The 18,100-nt window shown below is 31.4% G+C and overlaps 1 protein-coding gene across 5 annotated transcripts in view; it reads right to left on the reverse strand.

Moving 5' to 3' along the window:
* Positions 1–18,100, reverse strand: part of LOC134690887 (potassium voltage-gated channel subfamily KQT member 1-like) — a 134,839-nt gene that overhangs the window by 15,026 nt on the left and 101,713 nt on the right. For all 5 annotated transcript variants that reach the window (XM_063551027.1, XM_063551030.1, XM_063551029.1 and 2 more), the window contains exons 3-4: positions 883–976; positions 21–147 (exon numbers count right to left, since the gene is read on the reverse strand). In XM_063551027.1, the coding sequence (XP_063407097.1) occupies positions 21–147; positions 883–976 (221 nt within the window). The remainder of the gene's footprint in view (positions 1–20; positions 148–882; positions 977–18,100) is intronic.

Consider the following 18,100-nt stretch of genomic DNA (forward strand, 5'->3'; position numbering starts at 1 on the left):
CACAAATCCGCCATACTTGCCTATAATGCATAATGGTCTTCTCATAAACCTGAATCTTCCACTCCACCCTTGGTATCTGGATCGACAGCCAGCTGCCCAAATACGTACAATATACTCTGTAATCAGCCATATTAACAAGGCAGGTTCCTACAACATATCTACAATTTTATATAAGGTTTTTTGTAATCGACAGCCACCTGCCCAAATACATACAATATACTCTGTAATCAGTCTAATCTTACCGCCTATAGATTTATGGGGATATGATTGGTAAACGAACTACACGTGGTGACATCGTATTAGGTCACTAACATACCATGTAACTACAAATAGTGTAATAATATCAACAAGGCAGGTTCCTAACATAGCAACGATCTATATCTTGGGGGAAATCCCTCTACCAATTTAGGGATATGACAGTTGTTTTACTATTTCGATTCTATAGAACAAATGGAAAAGCTTATCATAATAGATCATTGCATCTGCATAATCTTATTTCCATTCAATAGATAGAATAACATAAGCATAAGCATTTTATATAATTTTCTTTGACAGTGCTAATATTATATAAATATCAGTTTTATTAGTTTTGCGGCAGGTTCCATTGTACACAAAAGGATAGATTGAATGAGTATTAGTGTTTTACGCTAATATTCAGCACTATGGGCCATTTCAGTTTCTCGTGGTGGAAGAAACAAGAGTGCTCGGAGAGAACCACCGACCTTCGACAATTCTAGTCAGTTAAAAAGAAGTCGAACGCAATTGCATGTATGGGATTCGAACTCACAACCTCATTGTTCACAGGCTATCGATACAGTAGTTGAACTACTTGCAATATAGAACTATGAGCCACCCAATACAACATAAATTATAATTACTTACTATGTACATAATAACATCGGAAATAACTTCTGTTGATAGATCATCTATGGTAGCCAACACACTTAAAACGAGACAAGACACACAAGCTACAAACCTGAAAGAAACAAAAATAATATTAAGTATTAACTCATCTATGGTAGCCAACACACCTAAAACGAGACAAGACACACATCCTACAAACCTGAAAGAAACAAAAATATAATTAAACTCCTTGTTTTCAAAATTCCAATAGGGAACATACTTTATATAATTGTTATTGGCCGAAACGTCTTGAAAAATTGGTTTATTTAAACAATTATAATTAAACTGTCAATTGTTCTTGAACAATTGAGAGGTCTTTCCTTTTTTAATGTAAAATACATGTTCCAATAGACGTAGAATGTATTGAAAAGGTCAAGGTCAACCGTAAAAAGCTCGAAAACACACTAAAAATCCATTATATGAGGTTAAACACACTAAATTCGCTAACTGGGACATGACCTTGACCTTTGACCTTTTGACCTTTGTCAAGGTCATTAGTCCCCAATGTCATTGCTGAAGACCCCATGGGTCTAGGACCTTTAGTTATATAGTAAAAGCTGATTTTGTCTTTCCAGAAACCTAAAACAGGGGTTATGCCCCTTAAAAAAAGGTCAAATCTCTTTTTTTTAAATGTAACAAAGTTGCACCGTAATGACCCAAACATTTTCCACTATTTAAAACTTCTGTAAGTATAATAGTTTCTGAGATTATCCCATAACAAGGTGTTAGTTTAAAGGTCAAGGTCAACAAAAAAATTTGACCTTGAGGTATTTTTCAAAGACACATGATGATTTGATGATGAATGGTGAAGATCCTAGGTGTCTACAACTTACGATTTCTGAGTTTTGGTGGTCAACCGACACCGGTTAATTTTAATACGGGCATAACCCTACCAATGAGTCGTTGAATCTTTTCGATCTAAATGTAACAAAGAACCGGGGTCTGGTCCTGAACAAATTTCACCCTTTTTTTTTCTACCTATTAACGTTACGGTGTTGGAACGATAACAAGTTTTTTGGGGTTTCGGAGGGATTACTCCGAACCGACAAAATATTTCGACTCACAGGGTGAGTTCCGGATAGGTATTCATGACACCGATACAAAGTGTGAATATGAAAGCGACACGTCTTACGGTTAACGCGGATAATTTTGTCAAAGTTTGGCGGAAGAATAATAATAATAAACAGAAAAAAATTCAGTAAGGTCTTTCCCTTTTGAAAAGGGAAAGACCTTAATTAAGTATTAACTCATCTATGGTAACCAACACACTAAAAACGAGACAAGACACACAAGCTACAAACCTGAATTGAAAACAGAATAAATCAAATATTAAGGATGTACCTAAGTAAAGTTTAGGAATTTGTGTTAGATGTTCGGATTCCTTGGTTCCCCCTACAATACAGGGTATAATAGTTTGCCCCTTAACACCTTTTTTCCTTTTGTATAAGACTTCATAGCCCATAAAAGGTCATTTGCCAAAATTGAAGCAGATTGTAGATTTCTTTTTTTTTTTTCGATTTGAGACCCAAATACAACCAATGCAAATTTAAGGTAAAAGTCCGAGTCAGTCTTTTCCTTTTATATTTTAAAACTCAAATAACTCGAATATCGATCAATATGTTTAGCTTATTTTGTTCCTTAACTTATGCTCGTTCGACTTGAAGTATTGCTTTTAAATTCTTGATTTTATTACTTTCACCTAAGTACATCCTTAAACTTAATAAAATATGGAGAATGATAAGACCATCGTTCTCATTAAAGCCATGGCTACTGATTTAGAACCATAGATTATCATCATTCGATCATTACACTGTTTTAATTACAGAATGTATAAACTATGAATATGAATAGATGTCAGATAGAATCCAAATGACAATTAAACTACTGGTTTAGAATTGTCTACAGTGAAGTACATAATACATATTGTTTCTGCTTTTTGTTAGCCAAACATATCTAATATTGGCTTATGACTTGTTGTTACATGCATCTTTATTTCATTTATATGTTGTTTTAATATTATAATTGTCAGTATTTGGATCACTTGTCCATTGTTCTCTTTCCAATAAAATATTGAATTGAATTGAATATTAGAGATATTTTTGACAGTATACATGCTTGTTAATTTAGATTTGTATGTTTATCTACTCATCTTTTCCGAATAGTATTAAACAAATCTACGTGTATATATGCTGGAGCTCATAACGCTTGAATTCGGCAAAAGGACGCGAATGATCTAGTATTAGCAGGACATAGTACATTCATGTTAAGTTCTTACAGTGTACAAAATTGAACTGAATGATTCTGAAAATTAAAAAAAAAATTAAGTACACCCATGGATTTGACAACGAGCAGGTTTTCATTAGACATATTTAATGCACAAAATGGCCAACTATGTCAATTTTGTAAACTCAATCCATATTCTTATTCAATTAAGAGTTTTGCACGGACACATTTCGTTGGTTTTTGCTATTTTTGTATATTTAGGTAATAGATCGCCTCATTTACATTTTTTACAACTTTGACAACATAGATACATATCAACAATTCTATATAAACACATTAAATTCATGTTTTAGAGGACAACGTTTTAATAAATGAGTGTTCAAAACTTCTCAGTGGAGTTTAAATAATAAAGTTTTGTATGCAAACAACCCCAAGGGACAATAAAGCACGAAATACCCTTTCCATCAAATAAATTGAAAATTACAACTGGGACACTGTCCATGTCATACATTGCAAGCTAATGCACTCAAGCTCATTGTTGTGCATTTATACAAGCAAATAAAGAACATAAAAACATGTTATTTATCTCCTTGTTATTTCATTTTAAACCAGTATCATAGTTTGTAAACAGCAATTAAATCTAAATGCTTTTAAACATTCGAGTTCCAGACGGTTTCTTGTCTCCCCTTATTATTACAGAGCCGCATCAAAATACCACTTGAAATTCATCAATAGGACTTTATTTTGCTGTAATATTACATCTAAGGCCAATTTGATTGGACAGTGTCTGCCAACCATTTCACTTCCTATGACATCTAACGTCAATTTGATAGGACGGTGTCTGCCTCTAATTCTACTACCGAAATCATTGGCAACACTCAGTCGACGTTTCCGGAAAAGTTGAAATATTGCATTCTAAATATTGTACGTATTGTACTTTAGTTTAGGAACAAGGGTAATGTATGCCAAGAGCTACAACTGTCAAATCAGCTCCGCGCATAACCAGGACTACTTCATGTGCGACTGTCGAATCTCAAATTTACGATGATAACTCATGAGATGCAATTATAGTGTTATTCTAAAACAGCGGTATACTACTTTTGCCTTTATTTATTCTTTATGCCTTTTTTCGGTTATTGTTCATACTAAGTGTAGAGTCGTTAGGTCTATAAAGATAGTCGAAATAACTTATTGGTTAGGAGTTAAATGTGCAATTAGACTATGGATCAAACGCTTTTGATGCCAACAATTATTTTTGTCGTTTATTTTGAAGAAAAAAAGATATTAATGACAACACATATTTTAAAACGTGTCTTGAATAATACATTTATAGTACAGAAATATCCCTTCAACAAACTAAACGAAATATAATTTCATACCCCACATATTTTTTTGGTAAATACAGACAACAAATTAGGAGATAACTGTATTGTATTTTAAGCTTGGCCTTCGTAAAACGTAGATTTTACTGTCGCAAATTGAGTTTACCTAGCGACGCGGAGCGGAGATAGGTAAACGGATATTTGCGACAGTAAAATCAAGTTTTACGAAGGCCAAGCTTAAAATACAATACAGTTATCTCCATTCTAATGCCACATATTAGAATAAATGTCATTTAATAAATACTTTGGCTTAAAAATGGCATAAATGAAAAAGTCCGCGAAACTGTTGCATTGTCTTTAGCATCTAAACAATGTGACGTCATGTGTTTACTCTGGATGTCAAACATGAATACTAAACATATTTTTACTTTTCGTACGCTCCAGAATGGTTTCAATATAGACTAAAAGAAGATTTTGAGGCTCAAAATGTGAATATATTGTTTATTTTTTGAGAAATTACATATCCCAGAATTCAAAATGGTGGCTTTCTTAGTTACGGACTGGTAGAACGTGGAATCTAACCCCTCAAAATATTTATCAACGTCCAATGAAAATTGTCGTTACAAACTAATTGCATTAGAATGTTGTTTATAATGATGGAAACTGAGATAAAAGATAAATATATCTGTTATGTCGGTGTTATTTTACGAACCAGACTGACTGATGATATTTCCTGATGTCTTTAGCCTCACTTTGATGTGACAACATATCGATTCTTGTCACGTAGAGCAAAAGTTACTTCAAAGAAAATTTCATGTAATCGGATGTTAAAAGTGTTTGATATGATTTTTTTTTGTCTTAATTCATCCGATTGTTATCGCGTTAAAGCACTCCCTGACAAATGAAATGACAAATTGTATATTTAACGCTGTATTATAAAGAGAAAGGCGTCCAAATATTTCACATTACATTGGTATCAAATTTGAGGTTTTAAAAAACTAAGGATTTTCTACCTCAGGAATAGATTACCTTATCTTTATTTGGCAAAACTTCTAGGAATTTTTAATTCTCAATTCCCTTCAACTTCGTACTTAAATGGCCCTCTTGACGTTTATTTATTCGAGCGTCACTGATGAGTCTTTTGTAGACGAAACGCGCGTCTGGCGTATACATGAATTTTCAATCCTGGTGTCTATGATGAGTTTATCAAAGACTTGCTTTTCTGAATTTGATTTGTATCGTAAATAAATAATTATAAGCAGCAGATATGAAACGATTGCTAATAAGACAAATAAATCTCCAAAAGAAACAAAATGACACAGAAATTAACAACTAAAAGTCACTATACAGCCTTCAACAATTAGAAAAACCCATAACACATAGTCAGCTACGAACAAAAGACCGTAATGACACACGTAAAACAATTCAATTGAGAGAACTAACGGCCCGATTTATGTACAAAGTAATGAACGGAAAATAAATATGTTCAACTAGTCCTTCTGCATACTATTTGTTTTTCTATTGATCAAGTTTAAAAAGAAGGCTGAAATAAACATGTTCTTATCATTTGTTTTATCTTGCGAGTTTTGTCAACAAATAAGTTTCTTTATTGCTGGTTTGTATGTTTATGGGATTTTTAAGTCAGGAATCTTTTCAATGTATGGCTTTATTTGTCAATCTCAACTGTTTTTCTCCCTTAAGACAAACGGTTTTGATGCATGGCAGATATAGATTTCTGATAGTTTATGTTCGTTGTTTTTTTCTCTTTTCAAGGCTAAGAAATACTTTCAGCTTGACTTATTGTAGTAAAACATTTGTCCGTTTTTTAATATAATATCTTTTTTACAATATGTCCTTATAATTTGAAGTCTGCTTGTGTTGCTGTCTCATTCGTCTTTCATAAGTAGATGTGGTATGAGAAATAATGAGACAACTTTCGCTCCAAGTCATTATGTATGAAAAGTAAACAATTATAGGTCAAAAAATGGCCTTTTACAAGTAGCCTTTGATCAAACGAATATCAGGCTATAAAAGTCCTAATATGACTGATGTAAAACCATTCAAACGGAAAGTCGAACGGTATAATCTATATATAAAAAGAAACTAGAAACAAATGTTTTCTACATCAACAAACGACAACCAAATAGTATACAAGAGATACCGGCTTAAATCTGGCACAGAACTGGAGTTCAAAAATATTTTTATATAAAAAAGAACATGTGGTATGCATATGATTGCCAACTGTCAGCAAGAGACAAAAATGACAAAGACATTAACAACTATAGGTATCATTTACATTAATAAACATAGGATTTCTGTCCTGTTTTTCCCCCCAAATTACCTTTAATTAGCAGTATTTGCAAAAAAAGTTTAGCTTCTCAAAGCTCTTCAACTTAAATATGATTTAGCCTTTTAACTTTAACTATCCGAGCGTCACTGATGAGTCTTTTTTTAGACAAAAACACGCGACTGGCGTACAACGTCAGATATTTCTGATGATTTTCTTTTACAACAATAAACCAATATTTGTAACAAGAGTATCAGTTTTCTTCCAAGTCAAACTATCTGACCTCCGATAGGATTAAGCGTACTATAACAGCAATAACCACCAGTGTAAGTAAATATTAGTACTTTGCCAATGGAAATATAAGTATGATCTTCTGAGTGCATGTAAATGAAACAAATTTCTGTGTGACCGAGTATTAATAGAAGGATATCGAATGCATTTTTTGTTCATTGCATAAGTAAATAATATCGAAACAGAACTGTTTATATTATTCCCGCGTAAACTGCTGATATTGTTCCTGCGTATTTGTATAGATTCACTAAATAAACAATTCTTGCTCGATAGACACTTCGCCGACTTCAAAAGATTGAAGAACTTTCTTAAAATAATAAATAACTGATGTTCATATTGTGATTACGTATTTTGTATATACAATATGCATTGTTATTTGTTTTTAATGCATAGAAAACTATTTCAACCCTCCTTTGTTGAAACGAAATACCATTATTAATATTCGTGTACGAGTTGCTTTTTTTTATTTTTTTCAATTATTATAACAGATGGTTAATTCATTGGAAATTATTTCAAAAAGTTTTGTTCAAAAGTCATTTAGATTTACATTTAGTTTTCTGTGTTCTTGTTGTTTGAACTGTCAATAAATAGCTGATGGGTTTTAACTCAATTTGTTAATATGCCAAAACACAAAGCCAACGTTCAAAACATTATTTTTAATCTAAGACTTTTACAAACATTCTAAAACATGTTATAGCCTTTAGTTTTCTGTATTGTTTTTTGTGCACTATCATTTGTCTGTTTGTCTTTTCCGTTTTTAGCCATGGCGTTGTCAGTATATTTTTGACGCATGAGTATGAATGTACCGCCGGTATATTTCGCCCATCTTGTATGAGATTTGTGTTCTTCCTCTTAATCATACGGTTTATTCTTAGAAGTTTGCACTTTTAAAAGTCGTCTATTTTGTAACAATACCTAACGTCTTAGCTTGATATTCTTTGTTAATAATGTTTGCCTATACTATAGTACATGTAAACCCCGATGTCCGGATAGTTCGTGTAGATTTATAAATTGACCTAACTTCTAAATTGCAGCAGCTATTTTATTTTAAAACATTTCAAATCTTTTCTTGCGTTAGTTAGACCGTTTGATTTCTCGCTAGAAATGCTTAATACATTTGACTGTCATTGCAAAGCCTTTTATAGCTGACTATGCAATATGGGCTTTGCTCATTGTTGAACGCCGTAAGGTGACCTCCAGTTGTTAATATCTGGGTTATTTGGTCTCTTTCGAAGTGTTGTCTTAATAGTAATCATAACACATCATCATGTTTTGATATGATATTTTCAAAAACAGTATTAAATGTAATCGTAAATAAGATGAATACAGGATACTTTTATCATTTCGATCAATTATCTGTCGATTTCAATTCATTTTGTTTTCTTACTTTAAAAGTGCAACAATGCATAACTTGATAATGTACGAAATGGGATACCCAAAAGACATCGTGCAATTAATTATATCTAAAAAAGGCTACCGGTAACCAAATTAAACATCTGCAGTGAACAAACAAAATATATTCCAAATGTCACGGGGACAGTTATTGTTTAATTTGAAACCTTAGAGAAATTTCAAAACCAGATTAATGTCTTGAAAATTCAATTGTTTGGTTTGATTACGGTTTAAAATTGTCGTTTACACAGCCAATAAGGTAATACATCATTGTTTGTGATTTTTATATGACAAGTACCAATTTAATCATGCTGAGGTTTCTAGTCAGAGACAACCAAGGATGAAGTAAATAGTCAGAGAGTTATACTTTTCAAACACAATTAATTAAACAACATGAACTGAATATAACCTCAGGCTATGCCAGAAACAAACAAGTACTTATTACAATATCACATTTTTTCTCGTACAAACTCACGTCCTTAAAACCGACATGAAAGGTAGTACTGCCGATACTTGAGCTCAGTTTGTTATTCTTTTTCAAAACATTCAATTAAACAACATGAACTAAATATTACCTCAAACTATGTCAGAAATAAACTTATTACAAATGCAGTACACGAACATATTATTACGTGTTTTCTGATACAAACTTACGTCTCAAAAATCTACATGGATGGCAGCATTGCGGTTTTGAGCTCAGATTGTTATCATTTTTTAAAACATTTAATTAAATAACATAAACTAAGTACATGTATAACCTCAAGCTGTGTCAGAAACAAACAAGTACTTATTACAAGTACTGTACACACGGACATATTATCACGTTTTTTCTCGTACAAACGCAAGTCTCAAGAATCGACATAGACGGTAGCAATGCGGATAATTGAGTTCAATTAGTCATACTCTTATATTGTTATATTGAACAGTGTTTATCTGTTTTGTAGATTCTTTATCTTTACAATAAACTAAAGGTGTGTGTTCACTTTTTGTTACTTTGCTTATGTTTTCTCATGAGAAGATTGATACATTTAGTAATATTCATTATCTCGTTATTTCTCTTCACGCGAACGTCACGTTTTGAACGCGCAGAACATCAAAATCAAGTGAACAACTTTATATAATACAAAAAAAATACACCAAACGGTAGAAATCACCATGTAACAACACAACACTTTCAACTATTCAAATAAAAATGTAAATGTACAAATTTGTATACAAAAAAGATGACTAAAATTTATTTTTGAATATACACGAATACCATGCACGGAATAACAAATATGACATCTTAAACAATTCAAAATCGGGAAAGACCTCACTGGCAAAATTATTTAACCGCAATTTAGCTTGAAGTTGCATTTTTGAAAGATAAACACCAATTTATATGCACAACAAAGATTGATTTTTCTGGCCTCACATAATCTTTGTTCGGATCAGTTAATACCAGACAGTTAGCTTCTGACTACAAAATAGCACAACCATTCTTCTATCTATATACAAGGTCAAGACGACCAAATTCAAAGCTATTATGAATTTATCTTTTAGATTGATATAAGACAATCTTTGCATCACTTTATCCTGAATGGTATTGATTGGATCAAAAGTTTTGAATTATCGATGAAAGGACTGTGTTATTTCTGTAGAAGCTAATTGGTACCGATATAGCCGCAAGATAGTTTTTATGCGATATGGCTTTTGGTGGTGAATGTAAATTTTCGTTTTTCATTTCTATTCTTGAGTGAACTGTTTTGTGCTCTTAATGTAACATTTAAGCTATGGCCTTTGTTAAATAAAGGCAACATTAGTATACTGCTGTTCAAAGGTAAAGAACAGAAATCCGAAAAACAAACTAAAACCTAGGTAAATACATCAACTATCGGTGGCGACAAATAAAGTCAACTTTAGTATACCACTGTTAAAAAGTCAGAGATTCAGAGAAATCAAATCGGGGTTACAAACTCAAACGGAGGGAAACACATCAACTAAAGCACTAACAGCTTTTTCACCTATTTCTAATCCTTCAGTTTGGCAGTTATCAGCAGCCTGATGTATCAGTCTGTAAGTTGAAGACTATCTATCAATATAAGGACCATAAAAACGAAAATACACATATAGACAAACAGCAGTATACATACAAAACACAACATAGAAAACCGGACTGAGCATCAAGAACCCTATCGAACCCGATGGTGATCTGAAGTCCTCCAGAACTTTGCAAAATCATATCAATACGATTGTCACAGAAAGTTTATGGAAAAGTACATGTAAGAGTAGTCTCTTGACTGAAAGTTTATCATGTATATACATTAAAAAATGAAAATCAAATGAATAGACAATTGCTTTTTCTGCTGGATTCATACATAAATTACAAACAACCGCATAAATCAAGACTATAAGACTGACGGATGCACATAACATGCAGAGGAAAGCTTTCTCCTCTATGTTTGGCTTGTCAGGAAACAACTGCAGGTGGAATAGTTAAGTTTATTTTTCTGATGATCTCTGCATTAGTTGTCAGCAAAACAACACTCATAGTCTGAATAGCAATAATTGTAATATATGTAAAGTTGAATTAGATTTTGTTGCCCATTACGTTTCTATTTAAACATGAAACAAACAATCTAGCCAGTTTTGCACTGAACATTTAAGTGCACGATATATATACAATTGTTTTCCCTGGCAAACTGGGAATTATAATAGTACTACATATTCATTTCTGTCAAGTTTAAAGACTGCAATAATTAATTAATTGTTTTAATATGAGATGAATTGCGGACACCACTGAATTAAAATCAATGCAAAATAACATTTAAATAGGTATATAACATGTATAATACCTACTGACGGTACATACTATAAGATTGACAAATCAATTCATCTGGTTGGGGTAATGGAAGCTATTTATTAACATAGGCATCAACTTTCAGAGCTAAAATTTTAAATGTTAATCCTATTAAATATCATTTTTTGTTATTAATGCGTATACTAGTTCAGATATAATACTAGACTTTAGTTTTTTTGAATTTTAATAAGTGCGCAAAACAATTAATAAAAAGTGATAAAAATCAACTGAATTATTTTCCATATGATTAAACGCAAATATTCCTTAATGGTCCATGAAAATATGATGGTATTCGAAAAAAACAACAACACAGTCATGATGATAACTTAAGGTTGTATATCTGTAAATATTTACAATGCAATTTCCCATAGGAGCTCCTTTTACGGCTATAACTGTACCACATAAATTTGAAGTTTTGAAAAAAATCTTATCCTAGAATTGAAAGTTCAAATGCACTACACATTTTTTCAAAGGTCAAAATATAGGGCTGTACGGCATATTTTCAACGTAAAATGCCTCGAACTTCTCAGAGTTTAAACTAACACTTATTTTCTGAACTACCCTACCTCGAATGAAGGGTTACCATATATTTCCATATAACAATATGCACATGTATATTTACTGGTAACAATCATAAGTTATGTCTCTGTGAGATTGAACACAGAGAGCATAACTGGGAACCAGTTTGTAAACAAAATTAATTTTCCAGACATATTCAAGATTTTCCCAAAAAGAGACAGGGTTTGAGAAACAGCTGTATTTACAAAGTGCAACCTATAGCTTTAACAAAAATAACTATTGATTCAATAGTTTCCTTGTAAAATATTTCGGATTAGAACATACTTCTTCGATCTTAAATACTATACAGTACTCCAAACAACATTAAAAGTTTTTTCGAGTCTACTTATGTCAGACATCTTTTTATTTATAACTTCGTTTTCTATAGGAAAATGTCCATTATCAAAAGCTTTTTATTAAAGGGTACTTTGACAAGACACGCAAGACATACCCTTGAGGCCTATCATTTAAGAGATTCTAGTACTATGTGATTTAATCCGTTATTACAAGCGCTTAAGGTTGTTGACTAAGTTTAGTACTTATGTCGCCAATGTATGTTCGATTTTATTGCCCAATATCTTTGATCTATGATCGTATAACGAAAAGATTTCATGACGTATTGCCTACATGAACGGATAATAACAATAGCTATGTTTTAACACAGTTTTTTTCAATAGGCGTCCGTCGAGAAAATATCTAACGTACCGACGCACATTCGAGAACTAGTATCACGTGTGATGTTATGTGCATAAAAAAAAAGTTTCAAATATTGCATAAAATTAGTTAAGGTACTGCTGCTTCAAACAATAAACTAGTAGACAACTTTAGAGTTCGATACATTTTTGATTTAGTGAACATCAATCGTACGTGCAGGGTCATCGTCACTTCCGTTCAAATGTTGAGACAGTGGTTGGAAAACTATGATGCTATATTGCACGAATTATTTGGAAAATAAAATTCTCACAACTTGACAATCATCCCTGCTTTCATTGGAGAAATGGGATTATTTCTAGTTTATTCTGGTCAGTGACGATCACTAAGACGCTTGATGAATATTAACATTGCAGGGATACAGGCGATAACCTCTTTCTGGCAAATGACGTAAAAAAGTCGGACATAATTGACGATTTGTCCCCGGTGAAGGACTAACGCTAAAGTGGTCTATTATTAAAACATTGAACTATATAAATTGAAAGCATTACTGACATACATGTAGAAGATAAACTAGTGAAGCTTTAAATGTAATGGAAGCATTTCATCAAACGACGATAGTTTTTCACAATATTTGTATTGTTTTGTTTCATAAAATCAAGATTCAGAACACCCTACATGTATTTATAAACAAATCATAGGACCACAATTTAAACCAAAACATAAATAACACACAAACAAAAAAATACAAAGCAAAAACCACTACAAATATATGTTCTGCTTTCCCTTATAACAAACACCAATTGCATTTAGGGAATAATTCATATTGTTGATAACAAGATGCTGTAATAACTATTTTCGCACACGTAGAACAATTTCTCATTTGCAACATTGCTGTCTGGAAACAACAAGATTAAACATTGAGAATATATAACCATTAATTGATTCAACTTAATTACAAGTCCGGGAGGTATATATTGGTGTTACGTTATCTAAACCTAACTGTACCTCCATTTTATTAATATCACTCCGCAGACCGAGAACATTTTTTTTAATATCCTTTCCCAGACTGTGACCTGTAACAATCTTATTAGTACACCACTAAACTTGTATCTGTCAACAACAGGGAAAATGTAATAAAATCTACTAGATTCATTTTCTGCTACTCGTCTAGGCGATAATGAAATCATATTATTCTCTAAATTGTGGGATATGTGCTGCCTTTTATTGTTTATAAATGAAATCATGTTCTCAGACGGCACGAAGGAAGTCTTAAACTGTAGCTTATATTCTCTAGATATAACTGTAATGGTTAATACACATTTGTAATGGTTACTGCATGAACACATTTCCTGACATTTTAGAACCGAGGAGTGTCAACAAGTATATTTTAAAATTCGAATTTTTCATATATGTCGAGATACATAGAATATTCATGGCCTACTAGCCAGTACTTCAGTACTGTCACAAATATATTGATATTGTGATATTCAAAATTATTATTATTATTATTTTTTAGTATAAAGGCTTAAAACAATGAATATATATCTTATTCATGGAAAGCTTTGAATCTGAAAACCGTCTGTAACTATACCTTTTATCCCAATTTTCCTTTATAAATTTAAATGAATTAAAAGCTGATTTCTGTTTTTGTTAATAAGTTTTGGATTTTAAAATATTTGGCTTCGAACATCATTGTAGAGACATATTTATGAGATCACAACACATATGACTCTATCCATTAGTTTCTCTGTTTGTTCTTGACGTCATACTTACAGTCAGTTTATTGACGTTTATATTGAAAATGAATCCATGTCTAATTATTTTATACAAGATTTACCAATAACTTTTCCTGCCATCCTATATTTTATGTCATTATCAATAATATGCCTTAAAACAAAATAGACATAACAGACCGATGTGTTTTCAATATAGAACAATATAACACGAAGCTTGAGAAGCTAAATTATCTCTGTTTTATTTGATTATCTAGATCTTAGACATGCTATATAAACGGTGTCAACCAAAAGTTCATTTGGGATTTACGAAGCAAGATTGAAACAAAAACTAATTATTTTACCCTTATACAATAAATGGTAGCCTAATGGTAGGGTTAGTTCATATACACTTATAGTGTAGTATGTTTTAAAGTGTTGGGTATTCAAAACAAATATTAATCTGAAGAAAAAAAATGGTTTATTGAGACGTTCACACCAATCTCTTGAGTATATATATGCATTTTATATTCAAATAAAGCGATAAGAACTTATTCCATATACAGAAATTTGCAATAAATAAAACCTTTTCACTATGTTATAAATATGATATTGACCCACTCTCAAAATTCTAATTTTCATTCTAGGTTCATAAATAACATATCGTCAAAATAAAATCATACTCTTATAATCTGCAAGTAAACATGTACAATACTATAAAACATCTCACATTTTACAGAAGCCATAAGAATAAAGAAGGAATGCCACAGTTTCACATTGTTGATTACTAAATTGCAAATCAAATTAGTTTAAACAATATTTTATTTCATGAAGTGCACAAAATATAATTATACAATATGAAATACAGGGATTCGGAAACAAGAAAAACTTATATAAATCCGTCTCCCTTATAACCAAATCAAATTGAATACACATTTTTAAAGAGCATGTAAACAATGTACTAAAATGGAAGCAATTGTGTTTCAGTATGAACTAAATATTTATGATTTGGAATTCCAGATACGATTTTTACAAATAGAAACAATTTGTTTTAAATGCGAGGTCGTAATTCATAGTTCTTAAATTAATGTTGTTATCATATGAGCCTAGAGTTTTTGCTGTACTCGTATCTTTTTTTTAATGAAACACTATTCAATTTGACATCATTACAACGTTATCATATCAGATATGCCAGGTTTAATAAAAAGAAAATAAGAAGAAAGATCAGGCGTGCATCTCGTCTACTAAAGATTTATCAGACACCTATATGTAGATATTTTTGGCACTCATTCTGAGATCACAATATGTATGACTCAATCCGTTTGTTTCACTGTTTCGTCTTGACGTCATACCAACACTCATCCTATTGATGTTTATATTGAAACTGAATCCCTGTCTGATTATTTAATGCAAGTATAGCAATAGCCATTCTATACTTTATGTCAATATCAACTATTTGCGTTTCAGCAAAATAAACGAGTTTGTTTTCAATTACTTGTAGGAATACTATAAAATTGAGTTTCAGAAACGAGACTTTGTGATCTAAAATTGTGAAGTCGCATACTATTCTAATTTAAATACACTAACAAGTACATTTATCGTAACATAATAGAAAAAAGTGCATTTTGTAGTTAACCACTTACTAGTACTGTGCGCCTAAATATACTGTATATAATTAAGTATGGAATTAGAACTAAAATATGTTAATATAATCCATATGAGAATTGTACACTGCAGAGGGATAATTGTTAGCACAAATAATTAAATTTTCATATTTCTAAAAATAATTGGAGTGAAATTATTTCATTTGCAGTTATAAGCAGTTAAAAAAACAACTCACCTGTAACCTTAATTTGAAATTGACCTAAACTCAAAATTGACCGACATATTTCCACTCTTAGTTCAGAGAAAAATATATCGTTTTAATGACCATTATTTGTTATCAAAGATATAACTTGCAAATTAAATGTAGAACTGTATAATTGTGATTGACACATCACATTTTGAAAGCAGCCTTGAGAACATTAACAATGCACATTGACGCGTTCGATTGTTGATTACTGAACGGTATATCAAAGGGAATACAAATTGAAGGCTTTGTCATGTAAAAAATGTTAACCTTACTAAAAAGAAGTAATCATTAAAAATACTCAGTCGATATTTATAACATGTGTCATATTTTTTTCTTACATGAAATGTAAGTTTAACTTCTGTTCTTTTATTTTATTGTGAACTGACTGTACTATAGGTATAGATTGTATTGCATCTCGTTTCAAACTAAATAAGGTTAATGAAATGTATTGAATTTACATAGATATAATTAATAATCAACTTATATTATTTCAGGTCATAAATATGAAAAAAGTTAAAGAATTTGTTTTGATTCAAAAAACTATATTAAAATCTTTTTTCTTAATGAACCAAGAGAAAACGAAATAACAATTAATTGCAAAAAGCATCAACAATGAGAACAAGAGTAAGCACCAATAACCGATTGGTAATCAGTGGTGGTCTCAAGTGAAGTGAACTCATTTCAATTGCTTGTAACAATGATCAGATTTTAAACATTGCCGAAGTATGTTACGTGAAAACAAGTTGATATCTACTAGAGGCAGTTTCACATTCTAAGAAAATGCCTTAATTCATGTGTAGTTCCTTTGATTTTCAGTTTCACGTACAAATGATATGATAACACTTCTGTGTAAATGAGCTGATACGTTCTTGTCTTGATTTTCATGTGTTGTTTTCTGTGATTTAATAAAACATTGGCAAGACAATTTTAAAGACACAGCTAGTTGATTTAGTTTTCTCACTTATCTCTTCTCGGAAAATAAACCCTACGCCGCATTTGGAAATCCGATATATGTATTACAAAAAAGGATTTAATATTGTAAATAATTTTAACCAAAGTATCCTTAATGAGTTATATGAGTTATATGCAATCATATTTTTTTCATGTGGTTTGATTAAGTAACTTTTCTAATAAGTCTTTCCCCAATGATGATTTATCATTGATTTGTGATATATATATATATAATAAAGTTATGAATAATTTATTTAAATTCATGCATTGCAATAGCTGACATTTGAAAAAAAGAAAGAAAACGATTCCTCAATTTAGGGTAGGAAAATTTGTGTCACGTTTAATCAAATGATGGGATTTCCGACTTATAACTTTGTTTACGCCATTCCCTATTCAATTTCAATTATTGTGTAGTGAATAAATTCATCATAGATACCGGGATTGAAATTCGTTATTTGTGCCAGACGTGCGTTTCGTCTACAAAAATACGCTATTTGTGACTCTCGAATACGGTTATTGTATGCCTCTTCAGCAAAGCTAAATAGTGTCAAGTTCAAATTCAAAATAAAGGAACAATAAAACTCGATAATATATAATGATGTCATGTATCCTTCTTATTTGAAAGGGGAAGACCAGTGATGTAATTGGGGATATATATTGGAGTGTTTTAAGAAATTGCTACTCATTTTCATCTTTTGCAATAATTCCTACATTGTTGGTGCATTATGTGAATTTTCATCTTGTCTGATGCATATTACGCCTGTCCCAAGCCAGGAGCCTCTGGCCATTGGGAATCTGGTATGATTTTAAATTTTAGTTTTTTGTGTATAATTCGGCGTTTAGTATGACGTCCATTATTACTAAACTAGTATGCATTTTTTGTTTAGGGGCCAGCTGAAGAACGCTTTGACACATTCCCATTTTCCATTCTCTATTTTATAATTTATGAGTCTCACCAGATGAAAATATTTTTTTTCAAACTCTGCTTTCCCCTCCCTTCAAACAATGTCTTCTAACACAAACTAATGTATCTTTGAAAAAAGTAGAATAACAAAAATGCCAAATCTCCAAGGAAAATTTAAAATGGAAATTGCCTGATCAAATGACAAAATCAAA

Source organism: Mytilus trossulus, chromosome 11, assembly GCF_036588685.1.
Source record: "Mytilus trossulus isolate FHL-02 chromosome 11, PNRI_Mtr1.1.1.hap1, whole genome shotgun sequence".
NCBI lineage: Eukaryota > Metazoa > Mollusca > Bivalvia > Mytilida > Mytilidae > Mytilus > Mytilus trossulus.